The 24,719-nt window shown below is 45.3% G+C and overlaps 1 protein-coding gene across 1 annotated transcript; it reads left to right on the top strand.

Annotated features, from left to right (window-relative positions):
• The first annotated feature begins 1,777 nt into the window (after positions 1-1,777).
• MECR (mitochondrial trans-2-enoyl-CoA reductase) lies at positions 1,778-24,401 on the top strand. The gene is made up of 10 exons (XM_040424363.1): positions 1,778-1,978; positions 10,891-10,988; positions 12,089-12,220; positions 13,884-14,027; positions 15,068-15,170; positions 15,272-15,374; positions 15,454-15,527; positions 19,654-19,714; positions 21,727-21,799; positions 23,833-24,401. Exons 1-10 carry the CDS (start codon positions 1,881-1,883, stop codon positions 23,994-23,996), a joined length of 1,050 nt encoding a protein of 349 aa, XP_040280297.1. The 5' UTR covers positions 1,778-1,880; the 3' UTR covers positions 23,997-24,401.
• Positions 24,402-24,719: the final 318 nt, after the last annotated feature.

Here is a 24,719-nt window from a genome sequence, read left to right as displayed (position 1 = left end):
GGAGGACAAAGCGGGACGCGCTCGTCTCCGAGATCTCGCGAGATTTCCGGCGTCATGGCCGGAGAGGAGAAGAGAGAAGCCGGCCGGAAGCGCGATACAGGCGGGGTAGAGGAGCAGAGCGAATCACTCTGAGGGGAGACTGGAGGAGGTAGGGAGCCGGAAAAAAGGCCAGATGGTTAGAGAAACCAAAGAGGGGTAATAACCAGGAAAAACCAGTGACAATGACAAATTAGCCCCAGAGTAAAAGCATATACTTAGCTCCTCCTGTGGGCAGCAAAGAAAGAGGGGGATTGTTAGGAGTGGCCTGTTATTATACCGGCTGTGTCAGGGGGAGTGGCCTGTTATTATACCAGCTGTGTCAGGGGGAGTGGCCTGTTCCCTTGGTCACAAGTTTTCTCTTCCTGTTTTGTTTTTGCTGCTAGAAATTTCAGTAAAGAAAGAGATTGCAATACAAAGCCTCCGTGTCTGCCATAAAATTGGGCTGGCTTCTCTAAATGTTTTTGGGCAAAGTCTAATCTGGCCTTTCTATTTTTGAGGCTGATTAATGGTTTGCACCTTGTGGTGAACCCTATTTGCTCTCATGAAGTCTTCTCTTTATGGTATATCCTGATATAGGATGGCTGAGGTATGTTCTAACTTCAGCTGTATCTGTGTCCTGAGGAGGCAGAACAGTGGTGAAGCAGGGAGCCGTCAGCTCCACCATTCCACTGCCATGCGCGACTGCAGAGCTGAGCTGGACAGCACACAGGCCTAGAATCAGTCCCCGACTGGGAAATCAGCGTGTGCCTATCCTGCTCAGCCGGTGAGATTGCTTCATTTCATTGTCCCTGCTGCTGGGGAGAGCAGGATGTGCTCCATTCATCGGTGGTACGGGGCTAGCGGAGAACACTAAGGGGGCAACATTATTGTACGTGGGGCATAATCACTGTGTGGAGACACTAAGGGGCATAACTACTCGGGGGGGGGGGGCACAAAGAGTTCATTAGTGTGTAGGGGCATTAAGAGGGCATTCTTACTGTGAAGGGGCACAAAGGTGGCATAACTACTGTGTGGGGACACAAAGGGGACAAAACTACTGTGTGAGGGCACAAACGGGACATAACTGCTGTGTGGGGCACAAAGGGGTCATAACTACTGGGGGGCACAAAGAGTTAATTACTGTGTAGGGGCACTAAGAGGGCATTCTTACTGTGTAGGGGCACAAAGGTGGCATAACTACTGTGTGGGGGCACTAGACAGGATTGGGCAGTCAGGAGTGGCTTAGTGTAAAATGAAATGTGCACGCTGCTGCACCGTCTCTTTAAACGTTGGGAGTTATGCTTAACATAGGTCTACTTGATGGGAATCTGATTTCTCCACCAGAAGATTTGAAATCTTCATCACATTAAAACACAATTGACATTTCCATTCTGGTCTGAACCAATGGGGCTCAATCCACACGTGGATCCCCAATCTCAGCTGCAGTTTTTTCCAACAGAAAATCCCCCAACAGTGCTGGCTGTGGTGGACTGCACTGCACCTGTAATGGACCACGACGATTGTCATATTTTTGTATTCTTTATTCTAATTTGGAGTTGCAAAACTACAACTCCCAGCATGCTTTCAGCCACGCATTGCAGGGGTCAAGCTGAGAGTTGAAGCTTTGCAGCAGTAATTGATCAAACACATGCTTCTTTGAGAGCGATGCAGCCGACATGACCTCAGCGCGGTGAGCAGCTCTGCCAGCCAGGCCGTACGTGACAGGACTCCAGTCAGCCTGCATGAGACGGCCCTTTATACCGCCGCGCTTACTCAGCAGTGGGCGGGGCCACACGGCGCCTGACGTTGGGCAGTGTGAGGACGCGGCGTCACGGTTCAGTACCCGAGAGAACGGCGAAGATATGTGGCCGCTCCTGAGGCTGATCCGGCGTCCGCTCAGCACCGCTGCACCCCGCGGACTAGTGTATGAAAAGCACGGAGAGCCCACACAGGTGCTACGGTAAGACCTAGAGCATCATGGGAGGAAAGGACACACGGGGGAAACGTGCCGTCCCGGTGACTTCTGGGAAGAAGGGGCGTAGCCACGCGCTACCTATAGATCTGTATAGACGAGCCTGTCAGGGAGTAATGAATGGGCAGAGGACAAAGCAGAGGGAGATGTGTGGTAGCCGTCATGTCTACAAGGGCTGTAGTGTGAGGAGTAGAAATCAATGGAAATCTTCTAGTGGTGGTGCAGTGTTAAAGCCAGGGCCTAACATTTTCACCAGTGCCACCTTTTGGGCAAACCTCCATAGGAAAGTACACTTACCTGCTCCCCATCTGCGGTGACACTGCTGCAGCCAATCACTGGCCTTATCAGTAACCTGCCCCCCCATACATCATGTGACATTTGACATGTCAGCAGGGGGCCCAAGTAAAAATGCCAGGAGGTAGGATTTACCCCAAAAAAAAAAAAAGGTAGCCATTCCCTTTAAATTGTGCATCTGCACTTGAAACGCGTATGTGGCATTGATTTTGCTGGCCGAGAGTAAATTAAGTATCGAGATGTTAGTGCGTGCTGAACGTTCTTCCTGTGTACTATGGGATTTGAGTTTTTCCTGTGTATTATGTGAAGTGAGGTTTTTCCTAGTGAGGGTTACTTTGATTTTCTAAAGGGTGCACCTGAAACCACAAGGGGAATAACGGTAAAAAAAACTACCTCCCAACTTCTGAAAAGACGAAAGATGGACATAATGTGCGACACGCGAAACAACTAAACACCTAATCCCACCCAGTCCCCTAAATGCCCCAACATAGTAATTATTCCTCCTTTATGCAGTAGTCATGCCAACATTGTGCCTCCTTCACAGTAGTTATGATAGATATGTACCCCCTCACAGTAGCGATGCCCAGATAGGTGCCCCCTCACAGTAGTTATGATAGATATGTACCCCTTCATAGTAGTTATGCCAACATTGTGCCTCCTTCACAGTAGTTATGACAGATATGTACCCCCTCACAGTAGCGATGCCCAGATAGGTGCCCCCTCACAGTAGCTATGGCCAGATAGGTGCCACCTCACAGTAGATATGCCCAGTTATGTTTCCCCTGATAGGAATACGCCCAGTAAAGTGCCACCTAATAATAATACGCCCAGTAAAGTGTCCCCCTAATAGTAATATGCCCAGTAAAGTGCCCCCCTGACAGTAATATGCCCAATAAAGTGCCCCCCTGACAGTAATATGCCCAGTAAAGTGCCCCCCTGACAGTAATATGCCCAGTAAAGTAAAGTTGTTGCGATACCAAATTTTTTATTCAGTTGCGATATTCGATACCACGCGAAAAAATAAACCAAATAAGCCACGTGCATTCCGCATTTTAAAAAATGGCGAATCGCGCAGTTTTTATTTATTTTTTCTGTTCCAGCGTTCACCGTATAGATTTTTTTAATATTTTAATAGTCTGGACTTTTCTGACGTGGCGATATGTAATATGTTTATTTATTGTTTATACATTTTATATGTGAAATTGGGAAAGGGGGTGATTCATACTTAATATTTTGGTGTTGTTTTTTTTTTCCCTTACACTTTTTATTTAATAACAATTTCCCCCCTTAGGGGCTAGAACCTGTTTTTTTTTTTTTTTTTTTTTTTTTTTTTTTTTTCATCCCTTGTCCTATTCACCCTGATAGAGCTCTATAAGGTTGAATAGGACTTCACACTCTCCCTGCTGCCCTGGGCTTTGTGCACACAGCATCAGGCATGTTACCATGGCAGCCAGGGCTTCAGTAGCGTCCTGGCTGCCATGGTAACTGGTGCTCCGATCAGAAGCTGCCACTGCACCACCAATGAGGGGGAGGGGAGAGGACCCTGTGGCCACTGCCACCAATGATTTTAATACTGGGGGGAGGGGGCACTGTGCCACCAATGATTTTAATGGGAGGGGGGGGCGCACTGCGCCACCAATGATAATTACCCCTTAATACAGGAGGCGGGTACTGGCAGATCAGCAGCAGTCGGCACCTGAGGGGTTAACTGCCGCTGATCGCAGCTCCCTGTCAGGGGCAGGATGCCGGCAATGCGATTCTGCTGCCGGCCCCCGCCTCCTGTATTATGTGTTAAAGTCTGGACCCATATAAAGTAGTCATTAAGTATTAGGCAACACAGAGCGGCGCCCAGAGATGTCCCTGCACTTACTATTATTCCTGGGCGCCGCTCCATTCGCCCGCTGTGCCCAATTACTGTCTCCTCTCCTGCTCCATATTACTGTCCAATCGCAGCGCAGGGAGAAGAAACGCCCATTAGAGAAGCTGATGGCTCCTCCCCATTGCTCCGATAGTAATTGGCATATGGAGCAGGAGAGGAGACAGTAATGGGGCACAGCGGGCGAACGGAGCGGCGCCCAGGAATAATAGTAAGTGCTGGGACATCTCTGGGCGCCGCTTTGTGAAGGAAAAGTCCTATCATTGGTGGCGCAGTGCGCCCGCCCTCTCTCCGTTCATTGGTGGCAGTGGCAGCAGCACAGGGGGAGGGAGAGACTGCTTCCTTATCCCCTGTGCTGCTGAGGGAACATGAGCGCGCTGACAGCAGCACGCTCATGTTCAGAGATACTAGACTGCGCAGCAGAGCAGCCCAGTTTCGAAAAAATAGAAATCCCGGTATCGTATCGATACCGGGACAAAGGTATCGATTGGGTATCGAAATTTCGATACCCGCAACAACCCTACAGTAAAGTGCCCCCTCACAGTAATATGCCCAGCTGTGCCCCCTTCACAGGCAGTAAAAAAGAACGATAAACTCCACATACTTACCTCCTTCCGCAGCAACACCAACAGCAGGACACACAGAGCTCCCGGTCGGCCCCACCCTTACCCAGACCTGCAGTGTGGAGCATCGACAGGGGGGAGGAATGATGGAGCAGAGAACCGACCTGCGGCACTTGCTTCATCATTACAGGCAGCTGTCTCTGCTTCCATAGGAAGCAGAGACAGCTGCCAGAAAGTGGGACAGCCACTGAAATCCGGGACTGTCCCGCCGGATCCAGGATGGTTGGGAGGTATGAAATGTGTCTGTCACACAACTGAAATCGGTCTAGTCAGGCCGTATACTGACTACTATTAGCAGTGCAGAAAATAATTACAACCACTGCCAGCGCTCAGAGCTGCTTTCAAATACGTTGTCAGGACTGCTGTGCATGCGCTCATGAGTCCCCTCCATTATGTTAGAACAGCATAGCAGTCCTGATTGTGTATTTCAGTGCAGCTCTGATTGCTGACAGAGGGGGAACCAAGGGCAGTAGGAAAATATAGAATAGTGATCTGGACTTCTTATCTGCATGTGTTACTGTAGATAATAGTCCAAAATCGGTGTGACAGATTCCTTTTAAGAGTGTTACATTTCTTATTGATGATCTATCAGGTCATGAAAATCAGATCGGAGGCAGTCCGACACCTGCCCACCCCCCACCCCACGATCAGCTATTTTGGGCAGCTGCATGCCAGAAACTATACAGGTTTCAGAGCTGTAAGCAGACACTCCGCCCACTGTGTAGTGGTGGCGCTGGAGTACTGCAGCACAAGTCACATTCAAGTGAATGGCAGCTGCATTACACTGGCACCAGTAACTTCACGGAGCCTTCTGCTTCCACTCCGTACAGTGCTGCAGTTGCCCAAAATAGCTGATTGTGGGGGTGCCAGGTGAAGTTGTTCTGAGGATAGATCATCAATATCTGTAGCCTGGACAATCCCTTTAATGTATACGTTGGGAATGTATATGTCAAAGGGATACTGTTTTTTATTTTTACCATAAGACTCTTTGGTGTTGGACGCCAGTGTATGGCATACATTGGAGGCACCCATTTAATGAACATGTCATTAATATATACGTTAAACGTGGGGCAACATTGTGATGTGAATGAAAACCTATGCAATGAGGGAGAAGCCAGCCTTATAGTGAGCTTACCATCAAAATCTCCTCAGGCAGAGCATTCCATAGTCTTTCAGTTTAAGGGGTTCTCTGCAAATTAATAAAATTATTGAAAATGCCTAAATATTACTTTATTATAAGCACATTCCCAAATAGCTTTTATTATTTATAATGGTTCATTTTGTCCAGGGGCAGACATCATGGGGAATAAAATGGCCACTCCCTATTAGCACACACAAAACCCGTCCTAATAGTCTGAATACCACAGCAGGATGGGTTACTTCAGAGCAGTTGGCTAAAGAGCTCTCTCAGCTCTCCTCACTGCTAGGCTGTCAGGAGTTAGGATCTTACATACAGCTGATAAGATAGCTGTGTGTAGTAAGTGAAAGTACGGGGAGGACAGACAAGTCAGACTGATGTGTATACAAGAAGTGCTGTGCATTAGCCACATCCCCCAGCCGTCCTCCCTGTACTTCACTTTCCTACATTCAGAGGTCGCAATAACGCCTGTACAAGCGTCATGTTCAGGCCATTTTACTCCCTGGAAAAAGTCTAAGGTGTACCGAATACGCCTTAGACTTTTCCCTGCCATTCAACAGCCCAGTGAGCGCTGTGAACGGCACAGGCAGCGCAGCGATGCTGCTGCTGCCTGAAACAACCAATAACAAGGCTCCTTACAGTGAGGAGCTTTGTGATTGGTCAGTTTGAGCGGGCTGCCGGAGCTTAAGGCACACCGCTCTGAAGTGAGGAAGGAGACGCGCGATCCTCACTGGCAGGGTAAGTGGCCTTGCTGTGAAATTTAGTGGGGGTCCCAGATCTGAGCGCCTCTATAAGGATGAGTTTGAAGCGCTCAGCTGAGCGCCGTCTCTCCTCCCTGCTGAGTGCAGTACTGAAGACGGCCTCGATAGAAGGTCTAGGGGACCGTCTTCACTACCGCGCTCAGCAGTGAGAAAAAGTGACTTCAGATTCCTGCTTATAGAAGTCAGCGAGGGTCTCAGCACTGGACACGCCAACAAGAGACCTCCATAACGGACCGACCTGTCACCCGTAGACCTCTACCTAGGTCACCTGTCAGCTTTCCTATGAATCCATTAAGGATAATTAATTGCAGCATGTTCCATCAGACGCTGAACTAGAGATATTGTGTGCTATAAGGATTTCTTCTGTAATGCGGCGACACATGGTGCTACAAGGACTGCATGTGGCCATTTACAGCCTCCAGGACCTCTGTATAATCCAATATGCATGTGGCCATTTACAGCCTCCAGGACCTCTGTATAATCCAATAAGCACAGCGGTGGTGTGGTGGCAATTTTGTGGCATGAGATGCAATGGGTCATGGAAGACAAACTCCTCTTTATAGCAAGATCAAGCATAACACAAAATGACAGCCTCTAGATCAGGGATCAGCAACCTCCGCCACTCCAGCTGTGCTGAAACTACAACTCCCAGTATCCTCCTTTCACTTCTTTAGGAGTTACAAGAACAACTGAACAAGTGTGCATGCTGGGTGTTGTAGTTTCACAGCAGCTGGAGTGCCGAAGGTTGCTGCTCCCTAGATCTACAGGCGAGCCTGGTGGTTATCACTGCGTGATGTCATCATCCAGATCCACAACATGTGACTGTGGTGGTGCGAGCACCTGGCACCAGAGGTATGTGCCCGGGTCCTGCTCTGGTGGTGCACCACCATCCATTGTGCCTGTGTCCTGCTCTGCCAGTGCCTCAGGTCTCTTCAGAGTCTACCAACAGGCCCGGTGGCACCGACATACCCACCTGAGAGCTCCTCTACAAGGACGTAACTTTGGTGGGCAGCAATGACCACGTGATGGATGGCAAACCCCAGTGACCAGCGGCACAAACAGCAGCAAATATTTAAGGGATTGTCCCAAGATCAACACTATTTACCTATCCATACTTGACCCAGAGAACACTAGAACATGGTAACCAAGGTGGGGCCCCCAGCGATCATGTACTTGAAGGGGACATGTCTGTTTTAGTAACGACTTGCATTTCCCATGCAATAACAATTCTCGGGAATCAATTCTTGTGACTCTATATTGTACCATTCCTCTATTATTCCTACTAGAACTTACGAACAAATTGCGAGTAGTCTGCAATAAAGGTCCAGCGGAGGGTTACCAGTTGACAGCACTGATTGAATAGCAGGCTGTGCAGTGACACCCCCATCTGGACCTTCACTGCAAACTGCTAGCAAGTCATTCATAACTAATAGCAGAAATTGGTGCCGACCCCCTCAGCCCAACAGTGATGCCGACCCCCTCAGCCCAACAGTGACCTCAGTGGTGCCGACCCCCTCAGCCCAACAGTGACCTCAGTGGGGCCGACCCCCTCAGCCCAACAGTGACCTCAGTGGGGCCGACCCCCTCAGCCCAACAGTGACCTCAGTGGGGCCGACCCCCTCAGCCCAACAGTGACCTCAGTGGGGCCGACCCCCTCAGCCCAACAGTGACCTCAGTGGGGCCGACCCCCTCAGCCCAACAGTGACCTCAGTGGTGCCGACCCCCTCAGCCCAACAGTGACCTCAGTGGGGCCGACCCCCTCAGCCCAACAGTGACCTCAGTGGGGCCGACCCCCTCAGCCCAACAGTGACCTCAGTGGGGCCGACCCCCTCAGCCCAACAGTGACCTCAGTGGGGCCGACCCCCTCAGCCCAACAGTGACCTCAGTGGGGCCGACCCCCTCAGCCCAACAGTGACCTCAGTGGGGCCGACCCCCTCAGCCCAACAGTGACCTCAGTGGGGCCGACCCCCTCAGCCCAACAGTGACCTCAGTGGGGCCGACCCCCTCAGAGCAACAGTGACCTCAGTGGGGCCGACCCCCTCAGAGCAACAGTGACCTCAGTGGGGCCGACCCCCTCAGAGCAACAGTGACCTCAGTGGGGCCGATCCCCTCAGCCCAACAGTGACCTCAGTGGTGCCGAAATTGTCTAAATTTGCTATTTATGCATGGAAGACAGTTCTAGATACTAGTAAATGGTTTCCCTGCATAAATAGCAACCCCTTAATGTTATACAGGCCTTCGTATTAACTATTTGAATTACTGTAACTTTCGTACTCCTCATCGGCTGAAAATACTCCTCAAAAATGGTAAGAGGAGTATTTTTACTCTTCCAGAAAAAATGTAGCGCGACCTCTGCCTACATTACTACTCACAGTTGATATCAGCTGTATGTAAGATCGTAATTCATGATAGTAAGAGCAGTTAGGAGAGCTGAGAGAGCTCTTTACCTAAGGACTCACGCACACAGTTGTTGCCCGGCCCGCAAACTGCGGGTCGACAAAATGCAGGCACCGGCCGTGTGTTCACTTGAATGGATCCGCAATCCTGAGCTGCGGTGCGGAACGTAGGCATGGAAGCACTATGGAGTGCTTCCGTGGTGTTACTGTCCGTGCCTCCGCACCGCAAAAAATACAACATGTTCTATTTTTTTACGTTGCGTACGGATCACAGGCCCATTCAAGTTAAATGGGTCTCGATCCGTCCCGGCCGCCGCACAAATGTTGCCCGTGCATTGGGGACCTCAAATTGCGGTCCCCCGGGCCCCAGAGTCAGTGAGCATTAGTGCACTGAACAGCCAGCATAGCAAGTAGCCCACCCCCACACAGTGCAAGAGTGATTAGCCTGCCTCATAACAAAGGCAGGCAAAAAACATATGCATCAGGCAGCCAGTAAGAATGGGGTTAATGTGACTCATTAACCCCAATCTTGCCACTGCCATGTTTTAAACATGATAGGGGCCACTTATTATTAATGTCAGGCTGGGCACATGCTTTTGGACTGGACCCCATGTGCCTCACATTAATAGTAAGTGACCCCCAAAGTACCATCTCACATAATAGGCAACATGGGGTTAATGTGAGTTACAGAATACAGGCCACTTATTAATATGAGGCACCTGGACTGGAAGTCAAAATTCCTAAAAGACTGTGCCAATAGGAAGTGACTGTTCTTGTAGCTCATGCATTAACCCCATGTTGTCCATTATGCAAGGATATGAATACTTGATAGGGTTATTATGAGGCACATGGGGGTTATCACATTAACCCCATCATGTATCACTTTGGCAGCTTCCGATCTGAGCCATGGCAGCCAGGACACGACTGAAGCCCTGGCTGCCATAGTCAGCTCCCTGCTGCTGTGTGTACTATGCACAGGGCAGCAGGGCGAGTGTGAGGTCCTGTTCACCGTAATAGAGCTCTATAAGGGGGAATAGGACAAGGGATAGATCCCAGGTTCTAGGCCCTAAGGGGGGAAATAGTTAGTAAATAAAAAGTAAAAAATAAATAAAATTAAAACACCAAAATATTAAAACTTTAAAATCACCCCCTTGCCCAATTTTACATATAAAATATAGAAACAATAAAAAATAAACAGATTAAGTATCGCCACGCCGAAAAAAGTCCAAACTATTAAAATATTAAAAAAATATCTCCTATGCGGTGAACGCCATAACAGAAAAAAAAAAAAAACAAGCAATTTGAAATTTTGTAGTCACCGTGTCCCCCCAAAAGATAGGATAGGACTGTTCTATTATGGGCCGAATGTTGCATAAAATACGGAATGCACGCGGCTTTTTTGGTGGTTTTATTTATCTATTTTTTTTTTCTGCGTGGTATCGAGTATCGCAATACTTTTTCATGGTATTGAAATAGAATAAAATTTTTGGTATCGTGACAACCCTAATGCAATGTGTAAACTGTATCCTATAGTTACAGTCCTGGCACTGGCATAGCTATAGGAGTCGCAGCGGTCGCAGTTCCGGACCCCTAACAGTTGATCGTTGGAGGTTTCAGCAGCAGGAACATTGATCGGTGGGTTGCCGCAGCCACTTGCTTTTCAGAAGGGAATGTCCACATGCAACAACCCTTTAAAATCTGCGAGACATCTCAGAAGATCCAGTAGGCCTCCCCATCTAAATGTGTCTAAGACGTTTAATGCTCTTTTATAGCTGTATGTCTGTATGTGTAATATTGTCTTACTTTCACTAGTTTGAAGAATATCGAAGTTCCTACTCCAACTAATTATGAAGTCAGAGTTAAAATGTTGGCAGCCCCCATAAATCCTTCAGACATCAACATGATTCAAGGTGAGACGTTTCAAAGAGAACAGTCTAATGTTGCGGGACCCTCGCCCTCATTTAGTCAATCTGGCAGCTGCTTCTCTTCTTTGCTGCCATATCATTAAAGTGACAGTATCACATTATATTTAGCTGCATCTCCCATTGGAATATTCAGAGCGGCACCAGCGATCAGGTTGTTTCTGAGGCAGCCTGACCACCCCATCTGCACATCTCGGAACAAGATGTCACTACACATATCTTGATTGTGTCACTTTAAGATTTATGTTAAAGGGCTTCTCCAGACAATATTTAAAATAAAAAAACAGGCTCTGACTGGTGTTAAAAAACAAACAAAAAAAAAGTCATACTCAACCTGCTGATCCCGACAGTTCCCAGGTCTCCTCCTCCTGTTTCCTGCTACAACCAGTAATTGGCTGAGCACTCATTTCCTGTGTGTTGAAAGGAACCAGGAAGCTTCAAAGCAGGGGTGACCGGGATCATTGAGGTGATTGTCACTTTTTTTTATTATTTTTTTTTATGCCATTTGGCTGGTTAGACTAACTGGTAGCTTCATCCTGGTCTCCTGATTCAAACGTTGTTGTCCCCCTGCGTATCATTGCCTCCTTTGCTGAGAAATTAAGCCTTTTGTATTATGCAAATGAGTTGTTTGATGCAACGAGGGCGTCACCGTTGCACCAACAGCTTCCTTCCCTATCCTGCTTAGTCCCACCCTCTGTGAGTGACAGAGCCAGGCAGTGGTGATGTCATCTTGCCCCCAGTGCACTCCTGATGCTTGCCAGGGCTGAAGTCCGTACTATGCAGCCCTAGCAAGCTTCAGGGCTGTACTGCCAGCACACGTGCTAGAATGCAGGGCTAGGCGAGATTACACCGCCACTGCCTGGCCCTGTCACTCAGAGCTGGGTACAGAGCTAAGCATGATAGGGAAGGGTGCTGTTGGTGCAATGGAGACGACCTTATTGCTCCAAACAGCTAATTTATATTTCCCAGCAGTGGAGGCACTGATATGCAGGAGACTGTAATTAGGATAACAGTTTATTTGGTTTTTTACTAACGTACCTGGGGACAGATGCCCTTTGAGTTGAATGCTCTGTTAATGTTTTCTACAGGGACCTATGCCCTGTTGCCCCCGCTACCAGCTGTAGGGGGAAATGAAGGAGTAGCTGTAGTAGCTGAAGTTGGAAATCATGTATCTTCTGTGCGGCCTGGTGACTGGGTGATACCAGTGGATGCCGGTCTAGGTAGGTAAGAATTTTGGTTTGTCCATTCCTTGCTTTTTCTTGAATGACACTGATTGAGTTTTTACCTCTATAGCCTCCCACACGTGGAAAGACCAAGCAAGGCTTTTCCAAGCGCATTCGTATAGCTAGGCCGCACTGTATGTTTTTTCTCAACCTTTATGTGTCTTTTAGTGAAATGTAATATAAAAGGGAGATGATGAAACAATGGCTACGTGCATTTCAGGAAATCGTTATTGAGGTTTTCATTGTATAGGAATTAGAGGTTCACCGACAGTTCAGTTAGGGACCTCCATTGTAGAAGTGCCTGATAAAATAGTGCAGCATGCTGTCCAGTAGAGCAACCAACACCGAGAAAGAAACACAATGAGGGAGCTTTATCAAAACTGATGTAAATGACAACTGGCTTAGTTGCCAAAAGCAACCAATCGGATTGCACCTTTCATTTTTCAGCGCTCCTTTGGAAAATGAAAGGTGGAATCTGATTGGTTGCTGTGGGCACCTAAGACAGTTTTCCTTCACACCAGTTTTGATAAATCTCCCCTAATGACCCTGTTATAGTGAAAATGGTCAATCAAGTGTTGTTGGTGTTCGTCATGTGATGGAGACGTCTTTGGCTTGTCTTTCAATATGGTGGTGAATGAAAACCCAAAAGGGCAAATTTACTAAGGCTGCAGATTTATCACAGGGGCTTAGGCCAGATGATAAATCTGGTGCAGAGAGATACTTTTTTTCCACAATTTTACCCCATAATTGTGTCATGAAATGGCGCATATAAGGTCCTGCCCCCTTCCCACTAAGCTGCACCCTCTTTTCCAGCCCCCAAAAATTGAGAAACCCTTGTTGCACCAAATTGTGACAGTTTGCACCACTTTTTAGACAGATTCTAGGCACAGATACATTGGTAAAGCTGGGCCAAAGTTATATAACTTTTCTCTTACAAAGTGACTCCATTTCTTAGCATAAAACCTGAGAACCTCATTAAGTATTGGACCGATTGGCTAGAAATTGTTCAGAAATCTGTGCGTTTAAACGCATGCTCACAAAAGCAGAACCAGGCCACATTGTAGATACTATACAAATACTGAAGAAAGTATTGATCAGGATACAAAGACTGTGGTTGTATAAGAAGAAGGCTGTTGTAATAATTAAGACATGCTGTTTCTACCTTCAGTCTGCCCTCGTGGTCACCCATACATCCATGTGACACTTTATCTGTAGGTGGTATTGAGAAAGCTCTCCATTACATCTAAGTGTCCCTACTTTCACTCAGGTAAGCCCATTGACATCACAGTGATACATTTTACTGCATCAGTGGAGGAAGGGCATGCATTGTATCCAATGACCCGGAGGCCATGAAATGGAAGCAGTATTTCATAGCCACGTCATTGGAACCCGGCACGGTGACCGAATTAACTGCATGTGTTCACTGCACCTCTGCCAGTATTTGTGCTGAGTTGCACATACCCCATACCTCAGACGCCAGAAGCAGTCACTAGTAAGGCCTGTTATACTGTATTTTAGTCATGTCTTGCTGCACAGGTTTGATATCATCCATTTTTATTTCATTCAATTCATTTTACTTTGCAAAGAAATTGGTGAAAAATACAAATAGATTAATAAAGAATAGTTTACGGGATAACTTTTGTCACCTATTGATTCACAGGTACATGGTGTACAGAGGGCTTATTCAGTGAGGAGGCCCTAGTGCGAGTCCCAAGTGACATATCTATAGTGGGCGCAGCGACCATCAGTGTTAACCCCTGCACTGCTTACAGACTGCTCTCTGATTATGAGACCCTTCGGCCAGGTAAATAGCAATGAGCAAGATACAGTACTCACAAAAAATTAGGGATATTTGGCTTGTGGGTGAAATTTCAGGACGAACCTAAAATGCACTCTAACTTTTACAGGTGGACTTAACGTGACCTTCTCTAAACTTTTAAATCCACATGTCCAACTGTTCAATGTTTCAGTACATTTTGCACAACTTGCTGTTCTTTAACAAGGAGCTTAATGGCAAAATTCACAACAGGTGTTTGATCCATGAATCAGTGCTTTTCACTGATGAAAGTCTATTCACGCCGAGCAGATATAATGGCCGCCAACGATGTTGGAGACGTCAAGGAGAGCGCAGTGCATCAGCCACAGATGAACCTTTGGTGGTGTTACAGTGTGGGCAGGTGTGTCTAGTCAGTACAGAACGGCCCTACACTTTGTGAATGGTACAGGGACAAGCCCATACTACTTGAATAACATCATTAATCCAGCCATTGTGCCTCTGCATGAACAACACAGGCCTAATTTCATCTTCATAGACGACAATGCGCTAGCTCATCAAGGTCGCATCATTAGGGAACGGCTGCTGGAGACTGGGGTACCTCAAATGGAGTGGCCTGCACTTTCTCAGCTGAGTCGCCATGTAGAGGCTCATAACTCTGTACCCCAGAACCTCAATGTCCTGAGGGCCGCCCTTCAAGAAGAGTGGGATGCCATGCCTCAGCAGACAATAAGTTGACTTGTGAACAGAATGAGATGTCGTTGTCAATCTGTAATTACATAACAAGTTATTGAGACATGGCCATTTTTTGTGGAAGTATAACCACCACTGTTGTTGGCTTTTGTTTCAAAAAGTTGTTTGAGATGAGAAAATCACCATTGCATGCTTCTACTTAATGCCCTACTTTTATGATTATAATATTACTGTAGCGTGATATTTATATTTTCCATAAATTTCTCCCAAAAGCCAGATATTTCAAACTTTTTGTGAATAGTGTGTATATGTAGAGCAACCAACTGTAAGTTGTAGGATGCTTTTGTCATTTACCGCTCTGTTGTCATCAATCACAGGGGACTCGGTAATACAGAATGCCGGCAACAGCAGTGTGGGTCAGGCTGTTATACAGATCGCAAAATCTTTGGGTATTACTACCATTAATGTTGTGCGAGACAGGTACGTGTGTAAGTAGCAAAAAAAAAGTTTGATATCAAAAAGTTACATTAAATGATGAGCATAGTTAAAAAACAACAACTTTACACATTAAATATATGCAGGCCAGATCTACCAGTCTTGGTGGAGAGACTTCGGAATTTAGGTGCTGACCATGTGATCACAGAAGAACAACTGCGCAAGCCAGAGATGAAGGATTTGTTTAAGGTAAGAGGGGTATCCATCAGAAATACAAGCGTGGATGTATGGGAACCTAGCCATAGAGTCATTTATTTGTCTATTATAGAACTGTCCCCGTCCGCGTTTGGCATTTAACTGTGTCGGTGGAAAAAGCACAACTGAAATGTTACGTCACCTGGCGTAAGTATTCACTGCTGCACAAATAGTTGTAATTGGAAAAATATGTTCTGTCTCATGGTAAAATAATTACTGGTCCGGTCTGATTTTTGTCACTGAGAAAAACCTAAATAGATGAGGTATTAGTAATTGATAAATTAAAAGGGTACTCCGGTTACCATAAATATAACTTATGTTAGACTAATTCATCATCAATAATTACCTAATATAATGTAAGTTTGACATATTTACCATTCAGTAGTAATAAAAGTAGTTTTCTTACTCTGCTACCCATTTGGTTTCCTCATAAATTACCATGGCACCGACCTGTAGTTCTGAGCCTTTATTAGGTCGAGCATGCTCACTGCGTTGCTATCAATTCTCTAGCTAAGGCTACTTTCACACTAGCATTTTAGTTTTCCGATATTGAGATCCATCATAGAGTCTCAATACCGGAAAAAAACGCTTCAGTTTTGTCCCCATTCATTGTCATTGGGGACAAAACTAAACTGAACAGAACGGAATGCTCAAAAATGCATTTTGTTCTGTTTAGGCTACTTTCACACTAGCGTTGTTTGAATCCGGCGTTCAATTCCGTCAACAGAACTGCCCGCCAGATCCGGAAAAACGTGTGAAAACTGATTTCATTTGAATCCTGATCAGGATTTTGATCACAATGAAAAGATGCATTGGAAAAAACGGATCCGCCATTTATGGACTAGAACTTTTTTTTCACATTTTTCGGGTTTAACATGCAAAAGCCGCATCCGTTTTGACTGAACACACAGCGCCGGATCCGGCGTTAATGCAAGTCAATGGGAAAAAGACCGGATCCGGCGTTCAGTCAAAGTGTTCCGGATTTTTGGCCGGAGGTAAAAATACAACATGCTATGGTTTTCTGAAAAGCCTGATCAGTCAAAAAGACTGAACTGAAGACATCCTGATGCATCCTGAACAGATTACTCTCCATTCAGAATGCATTAGGATAAAACTGATCAGTTCTTTTCCGGATTTGAGCCCCTAGGACGGAACTCGGCGCCGGAAAAGAAAAACGCTAGTATGAAAGTAGCCTTAGTTGCGTTCCCATACCGGAGAGCAAACCGCAACATGTTGTAGTTTACCTCAATGCAAGTCAATGGGGACGGATCAGTTTTCTCTCCCACAATAGAAAACGGATCCGTCCTCCTTTGACTTTCAATGGAGTTCATGACGGATCCGTCTTGGCTATGTTAAAGATAATACAAATGAATCCGTTCATAACGGACGCAGGTGGTTGTATTATCAGTAACGGAAGCGTTTTTGATTAATCCTGCCGGATCCAGTAAAAACGCTAGTGTGAAAGTAGCCTAAATGTTAGTGTGTTGCTGATTACTCAGTAGAGGGGCCGTGACCGGACTGTATTTCCGGCAGCCAATCAATAAATATCAACACTCACAGCAGGAAAGCTAGGGATTGTGGGGATTGTAGTTTTGTGAGGGAATATCAGGCGCCATGATGCTCTCAGGTTGTTACAGGCACATAGGAGCTAGACAAATGGATTTCAAGGGAATTGAAGCTCTGGTTATATGTATAGGTGGGTACTGGTTGGGGGCACAGCTTGCAGCCTTAATGTAGTTTTTCAAAAATTAAGTTACTTTACCAGAATACCACTTTAAGAATGATTTTAACTTTACCAGTAAAAAAGTGATCTTGAAGAACTCCCACAAAAATGTGTATTCTCTGGTTAGAAAGGGAGATAATATAAATTGAATTTAGAGGTGCATGGCTTCTAATAAATTTGTTGAATCTTCTGCTGTCCGTGCCCCAGAAAATGTATTCCACCTAGGAGCTGGAGTAGATTTTAACTATCAATAACCGTTTTCTGGCTTAAACCATCATAAATATGTCAGGCCTTGGTTGACCCCTCTTGATAAAGAGAATCTGTCACCAGTAACCTCTATATCAAACTGTTTTTCGTTTGTTGATCCAAGGCACCGTTCCCAAGTTATGATACTTTTTCATAATATGCAAATTAAGCCTTTGGTGCAATGACGGCATCACCATTGCTGTTGTTGCACCCAAGCTCAACTCATTTCTGTGTCCAGTCCCTAGCTGCTTTCCCACCACCAGGCCCTGTCCATCAAAAAATCCAGAGACTGGTCACAGAAATGAGCAAGAGCAATAGTGACACCCTCATTGCACCAAAGGCCTAATTTTCATATAAAGAAAAAGTATCGGAAACGAAGAAAGAAGAACAGCGTTTTAATCAGGTGAACAGTTGGATAAGGAGGTCGCTGGTGACAGATTCTCTTTAAAGGGAACCTGTCACCGGGATTTTGGGTATAGAGCTGAGGACATGGGCTGCTAGATGGCCGCTAGCACATCCGCAATACCCAGTCCCCATAGCTCTGTGTGCTTTTACTATGTCAAAAAAATGATTTTATATATATGTAAATGAGGCTACTAATGTTTCCAGAGCCCAGCCACGCCCAGTATGAAGAAGCCCAGCACTGCCCCGCATCCTCCGAATCTCCTCCTTGCTCCCCGACGTCACAAAGCTAGAGCGCTGTAATCTTGCGATGCGCGAGCTAGCACATGCGCAGTGTCGGCTTAGTGTTCCTTCCTTGTGCTGGCATCAGCCTCAGGGAACAAACTGCGCATGCGATAGCTGGCGCATCGCAAAATTACGGGTCTCTAGCTTTGTGACGTCGGGGAGCAAGGAGGAGATTTGGAGAATGCGGGGCGTGGCTGGGCTCCGAGTCAGAAAACGCTGGACTCATTTCTGACAGGACTCATCTAAGGTTCATTTACATATCTATAAAATTAGTTTTTTGACACAATAAAAGCACACAGAGCTATGGGGACTGGGTATTGCGGATGTGCTAGCGGTGATCTAGCAACCCATGTCCTCAGCTCTATACCCAAAATCCAGATGACAGGTTCCCTTTAAGTTCTGCACACAGTCAAAAACCATGGCCATAGTGTTGTAAAACATACAAAAATTACTGTACTAAATATATGTCCCAAATTTAGTGAATTTTTTTTCCGAGAAAAACTTGTCATAAAGCGTGTCTTATGTGTTAGTTTCTCTATCTATTCCAATGACATCCTCAATGTCATTCTCATAATTAGTAGAGAAACAGACTTCCTCTTTTACACTGATTGGCGGCTCTGATCTGCACTTGTCCCTTAACAGCACTCTAAATGAGTGTTACGGTACTTGGGAAAATCCATCTTCATCATGCAGTATACATGCTGATGACAGCTAAATGTTACTGGCAGGGGTTCCTGAGCCTGCCTACATGCATATAATATAACTGTCGCTGTGTCACGTAAAGCTCTTGCTGGCTGTCCGCGCTGACACCTGACGGCTCAGCTTTCCTCCATCTTCCAAGCATGCTCACTAAATAAGTAGCGGCTAGGATATGCCAGGAAGATGGAGGCGAAGCAAACTGTCAGCGATCAGTGCTAACAGTCAGTGTACGAATAGGGGAGAGAGAGTTTTGCAGGACATAGGACAGTATGTATGGAGGCAGGGTCAGGAACCTCTGTATATCCTCATGCCGTGTACAGTAAATGCCAAAGATGGACTTTCCTTAGCAACTCTTGGTTAGAACACTTACCTTACACATTAAAAAAATGAAGTGACAGATGCACTTTAAGCAGTGGGCGATAGTATTTTGTATTGTGTGAACATTAATCCGAATGGTGATTTGAATCCGCACAACAGTGATCAGTAAAGGATTTGATAGCATCATAATCTGTCAGTAGTGCAGCCTATAGATTTAAGCCTGGAATTATTTTACAATTAATTATATATTAACGTAAAAGCAAGATGTACACAAAATCTAGTATATTAACTTTAATCATGGGCTTTCTTAAAGGGGTTTTCCGGGACTCTTCTATTGATGACCCATCATTAGCTTAGGTCATCAATATCAGATCGGTGGGGTCAGACTCCTGGCACCCTTGAATGGGGCCACTGCTGGGCCCCCGATGACTTGATAATGATGGCCTATCCTAAGGATAGGTTGTGAATAGTAAAGTCCCAGAAAACCCCTTTACATGTGTTCTAGTGGCTGCTGCTCATTTATTTAGTACTCTACAATGGTATGAGGAGCAGTGTAAATTACGTCATTTCTAAGCAACATAACTAGTATTTGTTCTTTAGTCATGGTGGCACAATGGTGACCTATGGAGGAATGGCCAAGCAGCCGGTTACTATCCCAGTGGTGAGTACTAAATACATTTTTTACATTGAGGAGTGAAGTGTAGTCACAGGCTGAAGGGTGAACTGAGTTCCGAGGCCCATGGACAATATGGTGCTTCACAGTGCTGACCCAGGCAGAGAACATAGCTTACATAGGGACCCTGTGCTCTGCATTCTAACTCAGGCCATCCTGCGGTCTACCGTAATTAGGACAGGCTCTGTGCTCAGTAATCTGACAGAGGCCATTTAATTTCTCTACTGATTGACCCCTAGACTAAACAAGCCATTATAAACAATTAAAGGGGTTTTCTGATTTCAGAAACATCCCCCCTGTGTGCCGGGCCCCTCACAAGTAATATACTTACCCGGCTCCTGCACACCAATGAAAACATCCGGTGTTGGGGGGCAACCAATGGGACGGGCGGTTCATATTATAAAAGCTATTACTAGTTCCTAACTAATCTACGTGCGCAGACACCCTGGTTATAGCATGCCACTCTCTGGTCACCTGGACAACTCATCCAGCCCTCACCTATTTGTAATGGAGCATGAAATGGTTTAGCTAAATACATCTGCTGATGCCATGCTATCAACCAGTCTGCCCAGTGTCATAAAGGCTTAGAAGTGTCACTTCCTCGGCTGTTAACATCTGTCCTTTCCATGGCAGGTAATCCTTATGCTTCACTAGATAAAATGTTAAGCCTTTCTGAAATGTGGATAAGCACATTGGGGGAGATTTATCATATCTCTTTTCCCTGAAAAGTGACGTTAAAAGGTTGCAAACTATGACCCTGATTTATAATACCTTCACTCCAGAATTCTGGTGTCAAAAAGTTGCAAAATAGGGCTTTTGCGTTTTTTTGTTTTGTTTTTTTTGCACTCGCTTGCACAAAAATGTTCGACTTTTTACATGCACTTGCACAAAATTTTGCGACTTTTTACACCACCCACTCCAGTTTTGTAATGTGGGTGTGGTTAGCCATGTTAATGAGTTTCACTCCAGATTTAGGATTCCACTCCAGGAGGAGGTGGAATAGGAAAACTGGAGCAGCTTCTCTAGACAAAAGTGTTAGGTCTAAGGATAAGACAAATTTATCAAACAACTTGTGACATTTTATAAATGTGGCATAAAGTACTCCCAACTCAGACTCAAGCCAAACTGACTTCAAATATTCTCATGATAAATTCCCCCCTAGGTGTTTACCACTTTTTAACTGTGACTATTTAAAAAATTGTTGCAGTTTTTATGCCACACTCGCCACTTTTCAGAGCGGGGGCATGACCAGGGCTAGAAGGGAGGATGGCCAGCAGCTATGACAAATTTATCTTAATTTACACACAACTTTCTGGAGTAAATGAAGCCAGAAATTTCTAAAATGTCGTAGATTTCTGTTTAGGTGCACGGACTGCCGAAGGATGCGCCTAAGATATGACAAAGCAGCTGTAAGGGAAACTTCTTCCTATTTATCACCATAAAGCTTAGGCTACATGCACACGAACGTATGTGTTTTGCGGTCTGCAAAAAAAAAAACGGATGATGTCCGTATGGCATCCGTTTTTTTTGTGGATCCATTGTAATAATGTCTATTCTTGTCCGCAAAACGGACAAGAATAGGAGATGCTCTTTTTTTTTTTTTTTTTTTTGCGGGGCTATGGAACGGACATACGGATGTAGATAGTACACAGTGGGCTGTCTGCATTTTTTACGGACCCATTGAAATGAATAGGTCCGCATCCTATCCGCAAAAAAATGGAACGGACACAGAAACAAAATACGTTCGTGTGCATGTAGCCTTATAGACATATACTGATCATGGAGGTCCAACCTCTGCTGAACCGCAGTTCCCTGCACACCCGGGTGAAGGGGGTCATTCTCATAATTAGTGGGGTCCTAGAGTTTGGTCCCCACTGATCATAAAGTGAGGGCATGTAAATTACTTATTACTGACTGTAGACCAAACCTAGTTATTGCACTGATACTTATCCACTTAGAAACTTCTTACAATGTTTGGCCTTTTCTTTCATTTATTTCAGAGTGCTCTAATATTTAAAAATGTGAAGCTCTGTGGTTTCTGGGTAACTAAGTGGAAAAAGGATCGATATAACAGTGAGTGTCTATGAATGCATGAATCTGCTGATCATTACCCTTTCACTGGCAATCTTTTAGCTTTTCTTCTTATCCCCTTAACTGTTGTTTCATCAGACAACATCTTTCATGTTGCAGATGCTGAACACCATAAGCCTGTCTGTCTCCTTGCACCCCTGGCTGATTTTTGCCAGGCTCACAGAAGGGGTCCCAAGTGGGCACCCCTGTGACGTCTATATGCTCTGGACAGACATATGAACGGGGATTGTTTTCATGAGAAAATGGTATTTAGGCTGTATTCACACGTCCGTGGTGTGTTGCGGACCCGCAAATTGCGGGTCCGCAACACACCAGCCCGGCACCCCCATAGAAATGCCTAGGACATGCTCTATCTTTTTGCGGAGCTGTGGACCCAAAAACGGGGCCGCGCTCCACAATTGCGGCTGCAGACAGCACACTGTGTCCCCATAGAGAATGAATGGGTCCGCACCCATTCCGCAAAATTGCGGAAAGGATGCGGACCCATTTTGCGGACGTGTGAATGGAGCCTTATCATGTAGAGAAAGTTAATACAAGGCAGTTACTAATGTATATAGTGATTGTCCATATTGCCTCCTTTACTGGCTGGATTAATTTTTCTATCACATTATACCCTGTTCATATCCAGGGGTTACAACCACCCTGCAATCCAGCTTGCACACTGTAGCAGAAATCACTGGCTTCTCTGGTGGCCACATCCCCATTTAACTCAGAAGAACAGGAAACAAAATAATAATACAGCATCAGTTATTTTTGACGATAAAGTCCTGAAGGCAGTACTGTTTTTTCCATCCAAAAAACGGATCTCAGACGGAAATGGCTTATACAGATGCCAAATGCGCATAACTGATGCACAGCTAACTACTTATCACTAAGCTATAGCCTTTCCACATACAGAAGATGTTTTTTCTATGCTTATAAGCTAACACATATTGCTGGTGACATTATAATCCTATATTGTGCTTGTGAATAAAGCAGTAATATGTATATTAGCTTTCTAAGCAGATCTCAATGTGGTGAAGCTATAGTACATGTTAGGACACAGCTCTGCCCTCAGCATGCTGATGTCTAGTCCTCTCAATCAAGGGGACAGGGGAGAGTGCAGAGCACAGGGGGTGTTACATAGTAGTGCTCAAAGGATTCAGCCCCGTCCCGCCCCCTGGTGCTCCAATTTGCTAATTTGCATATGAATAAAAGCAGATATCTCTGCAGCTGTTTAGCATACAGACAAAAGAAAGGTGTAATCAGCATGATGAGCTCTACTAGGCAGATCGTCTGGTTTAAGGCCGCTTTCACACAAGTGTGGCGGATTGGTTCAGGATGCGTTCATTGAAACTCGCACCATTTTTCAAGCAAGTTTAGTCAGTTTTGTCTACGATTGCGTTCAGTTGTTCAGTTTTTTCCGCGCGGTTGCAATGCATTTTGATGCGTTTTTCACACGCGTAAAAACAACATCTCCTAGCAACAATCCGTGAAAAACGCATTGCATCCGCACTTGCTTCCGGATGCAATGTGTTTTTCACTGAAGCCCCATTCACTTCTATGGGGCCGGGGCTGCATGAAAAACGCTGAATATAGAACATGCTGCGTTTTTCACGCAACGCAGAACTGATGCGTGAAAAAAACAAACACTCATGTTCGCAGACCCATTGAAATGAATGGGTCAGGATTCAGTGGGGGTGCTATGCGTTCACGTCACTCATTGCACCCACGCGGAAAACTCACTCGTGTGAAAGAGGCCTTACAGCAAACATCTGGCTTTGAATCAAAAACTGCCACAAAAAGCTGTGTGTGACACCAACCTAAGTGAATTGCAGTTAGAATCACAGCTCTGGAGGTTGGTGACAGGTATCCCCTTAACAGAAGCTCAGTCCTGACATACAACAGGAAGAAATGTAAAGTGACAATAGCAATACAATACAAGATAGCAAATGCCAAGTGGAGCTTCAATGTCTATTAGATATTCAGTTATTTGCATCAGGTTTTATGTTCCTTGTCTTTTTTTTTTTCTATAGATCGGGAAGAAATTACCAAGATGATTCGTGACCTCTGTGATTTAATCCGCAGAGGGAGGCTGCTTCCTCCCCCATGCACTGAGTGGCCCCTGGAAGATTTTACCCATGCGCTGCGTAATTCACAGACACCATTCCTTTCCCGCAAACAAGTCTTGATTATGTAATCAGGAGGTGAATTTATTTGCACACGTTGTATGGCTGAGAGGCTAATGACCCTGTCAACACAATGTATATTTATAGATATATATATATATATATTTTTATGTCTGTGAAATTTAGATTCCAATCTAAGAATAAATGTGACCGTATAAATGAGTGGTGTTTTACTTGTCTGTGTATAATGCCTCTTAAGAACATCCAAAACTTCCATTCTATTGCTAGAATATATTTATTGCATTACCTTCAGGTCTGATCCATTCATGGTGACTAATGTATGCTGTACTAATGCTGTGTCAGTGTATTCCAGGCTTATATATAAAACAAAACCCCTACATCTCCATGACAGACTTGCACAATATACAGTTTTGATGTACGTAGATTGCATATACGTGTAAATAAAACAGATGACAAGAAAAAAGTGTGATTTAATTTATTTTTTTCTTCTTTTTTTTATGATCCAAATTTATGGTCCTAAAACTAAGGAAATTTGATGATCAATGACTTTGTTTCCAGCCCCTTTATTTCATCTACAACTGGAGTTAGTAAGAGTTCACCTGGAGCTATATGCATTAGGGTACGACCATACGGCGCAGTCTTAACCTCTTCAGGACACATGACGTACCGGCAGGCGGTGATCGGAACCCGGTGCCTGCTCAAATCATTGAGCAGGCACCTAGGCTAAATGCGCCCCCATGTCGGCGATCGCAGAAAACCGCAGGTCAATTCAG

This window comes from Bufo bufo, chromosome 3 (genome assembly GCF_905171765.1).
Source record: "Bufo bufo chromosome 3, aBufBuf1.1, whole genome shotgun sequence".
NCBI classification, from domain to species: Eukaryota; Metazoa; Chordata; class Amphibia; order Anura; family Bufonidae; genus Bufo; species Bufo bufo.
Note: the sequence above shows the minus strand (reverse complement) of the source record. Positions and strands in the feature narration are given on the sequence as shown.

What these genes read in the sequence shown, in the direction of transcription:
- MECR (XM_040424363.1), top strand. Translation starts at nt 1,881, where the DNA reads ATGTGGCCGCTCCTGAGGCTGATCCGGCGTCCGCTCAGCACCGCTGCA. An exon ending in GAGCCCACACAGGTGCTACG is followed by an intron (nt 1,979 to 10,890) that starts GTAAGACCTAGA and finishes TACTTTCACTAG; the next exon opens with TTTGAAGAATATCGAAGTTC. An exon ending in ATTAATGTTGTGCGAGACAG is followed by an intron (nt 15,171 to 15,271) that starts GTACGTGTGTAA and finishes AAATATATGCAG; the next exon opens with GCCAGATCTACCAGTCTTGG.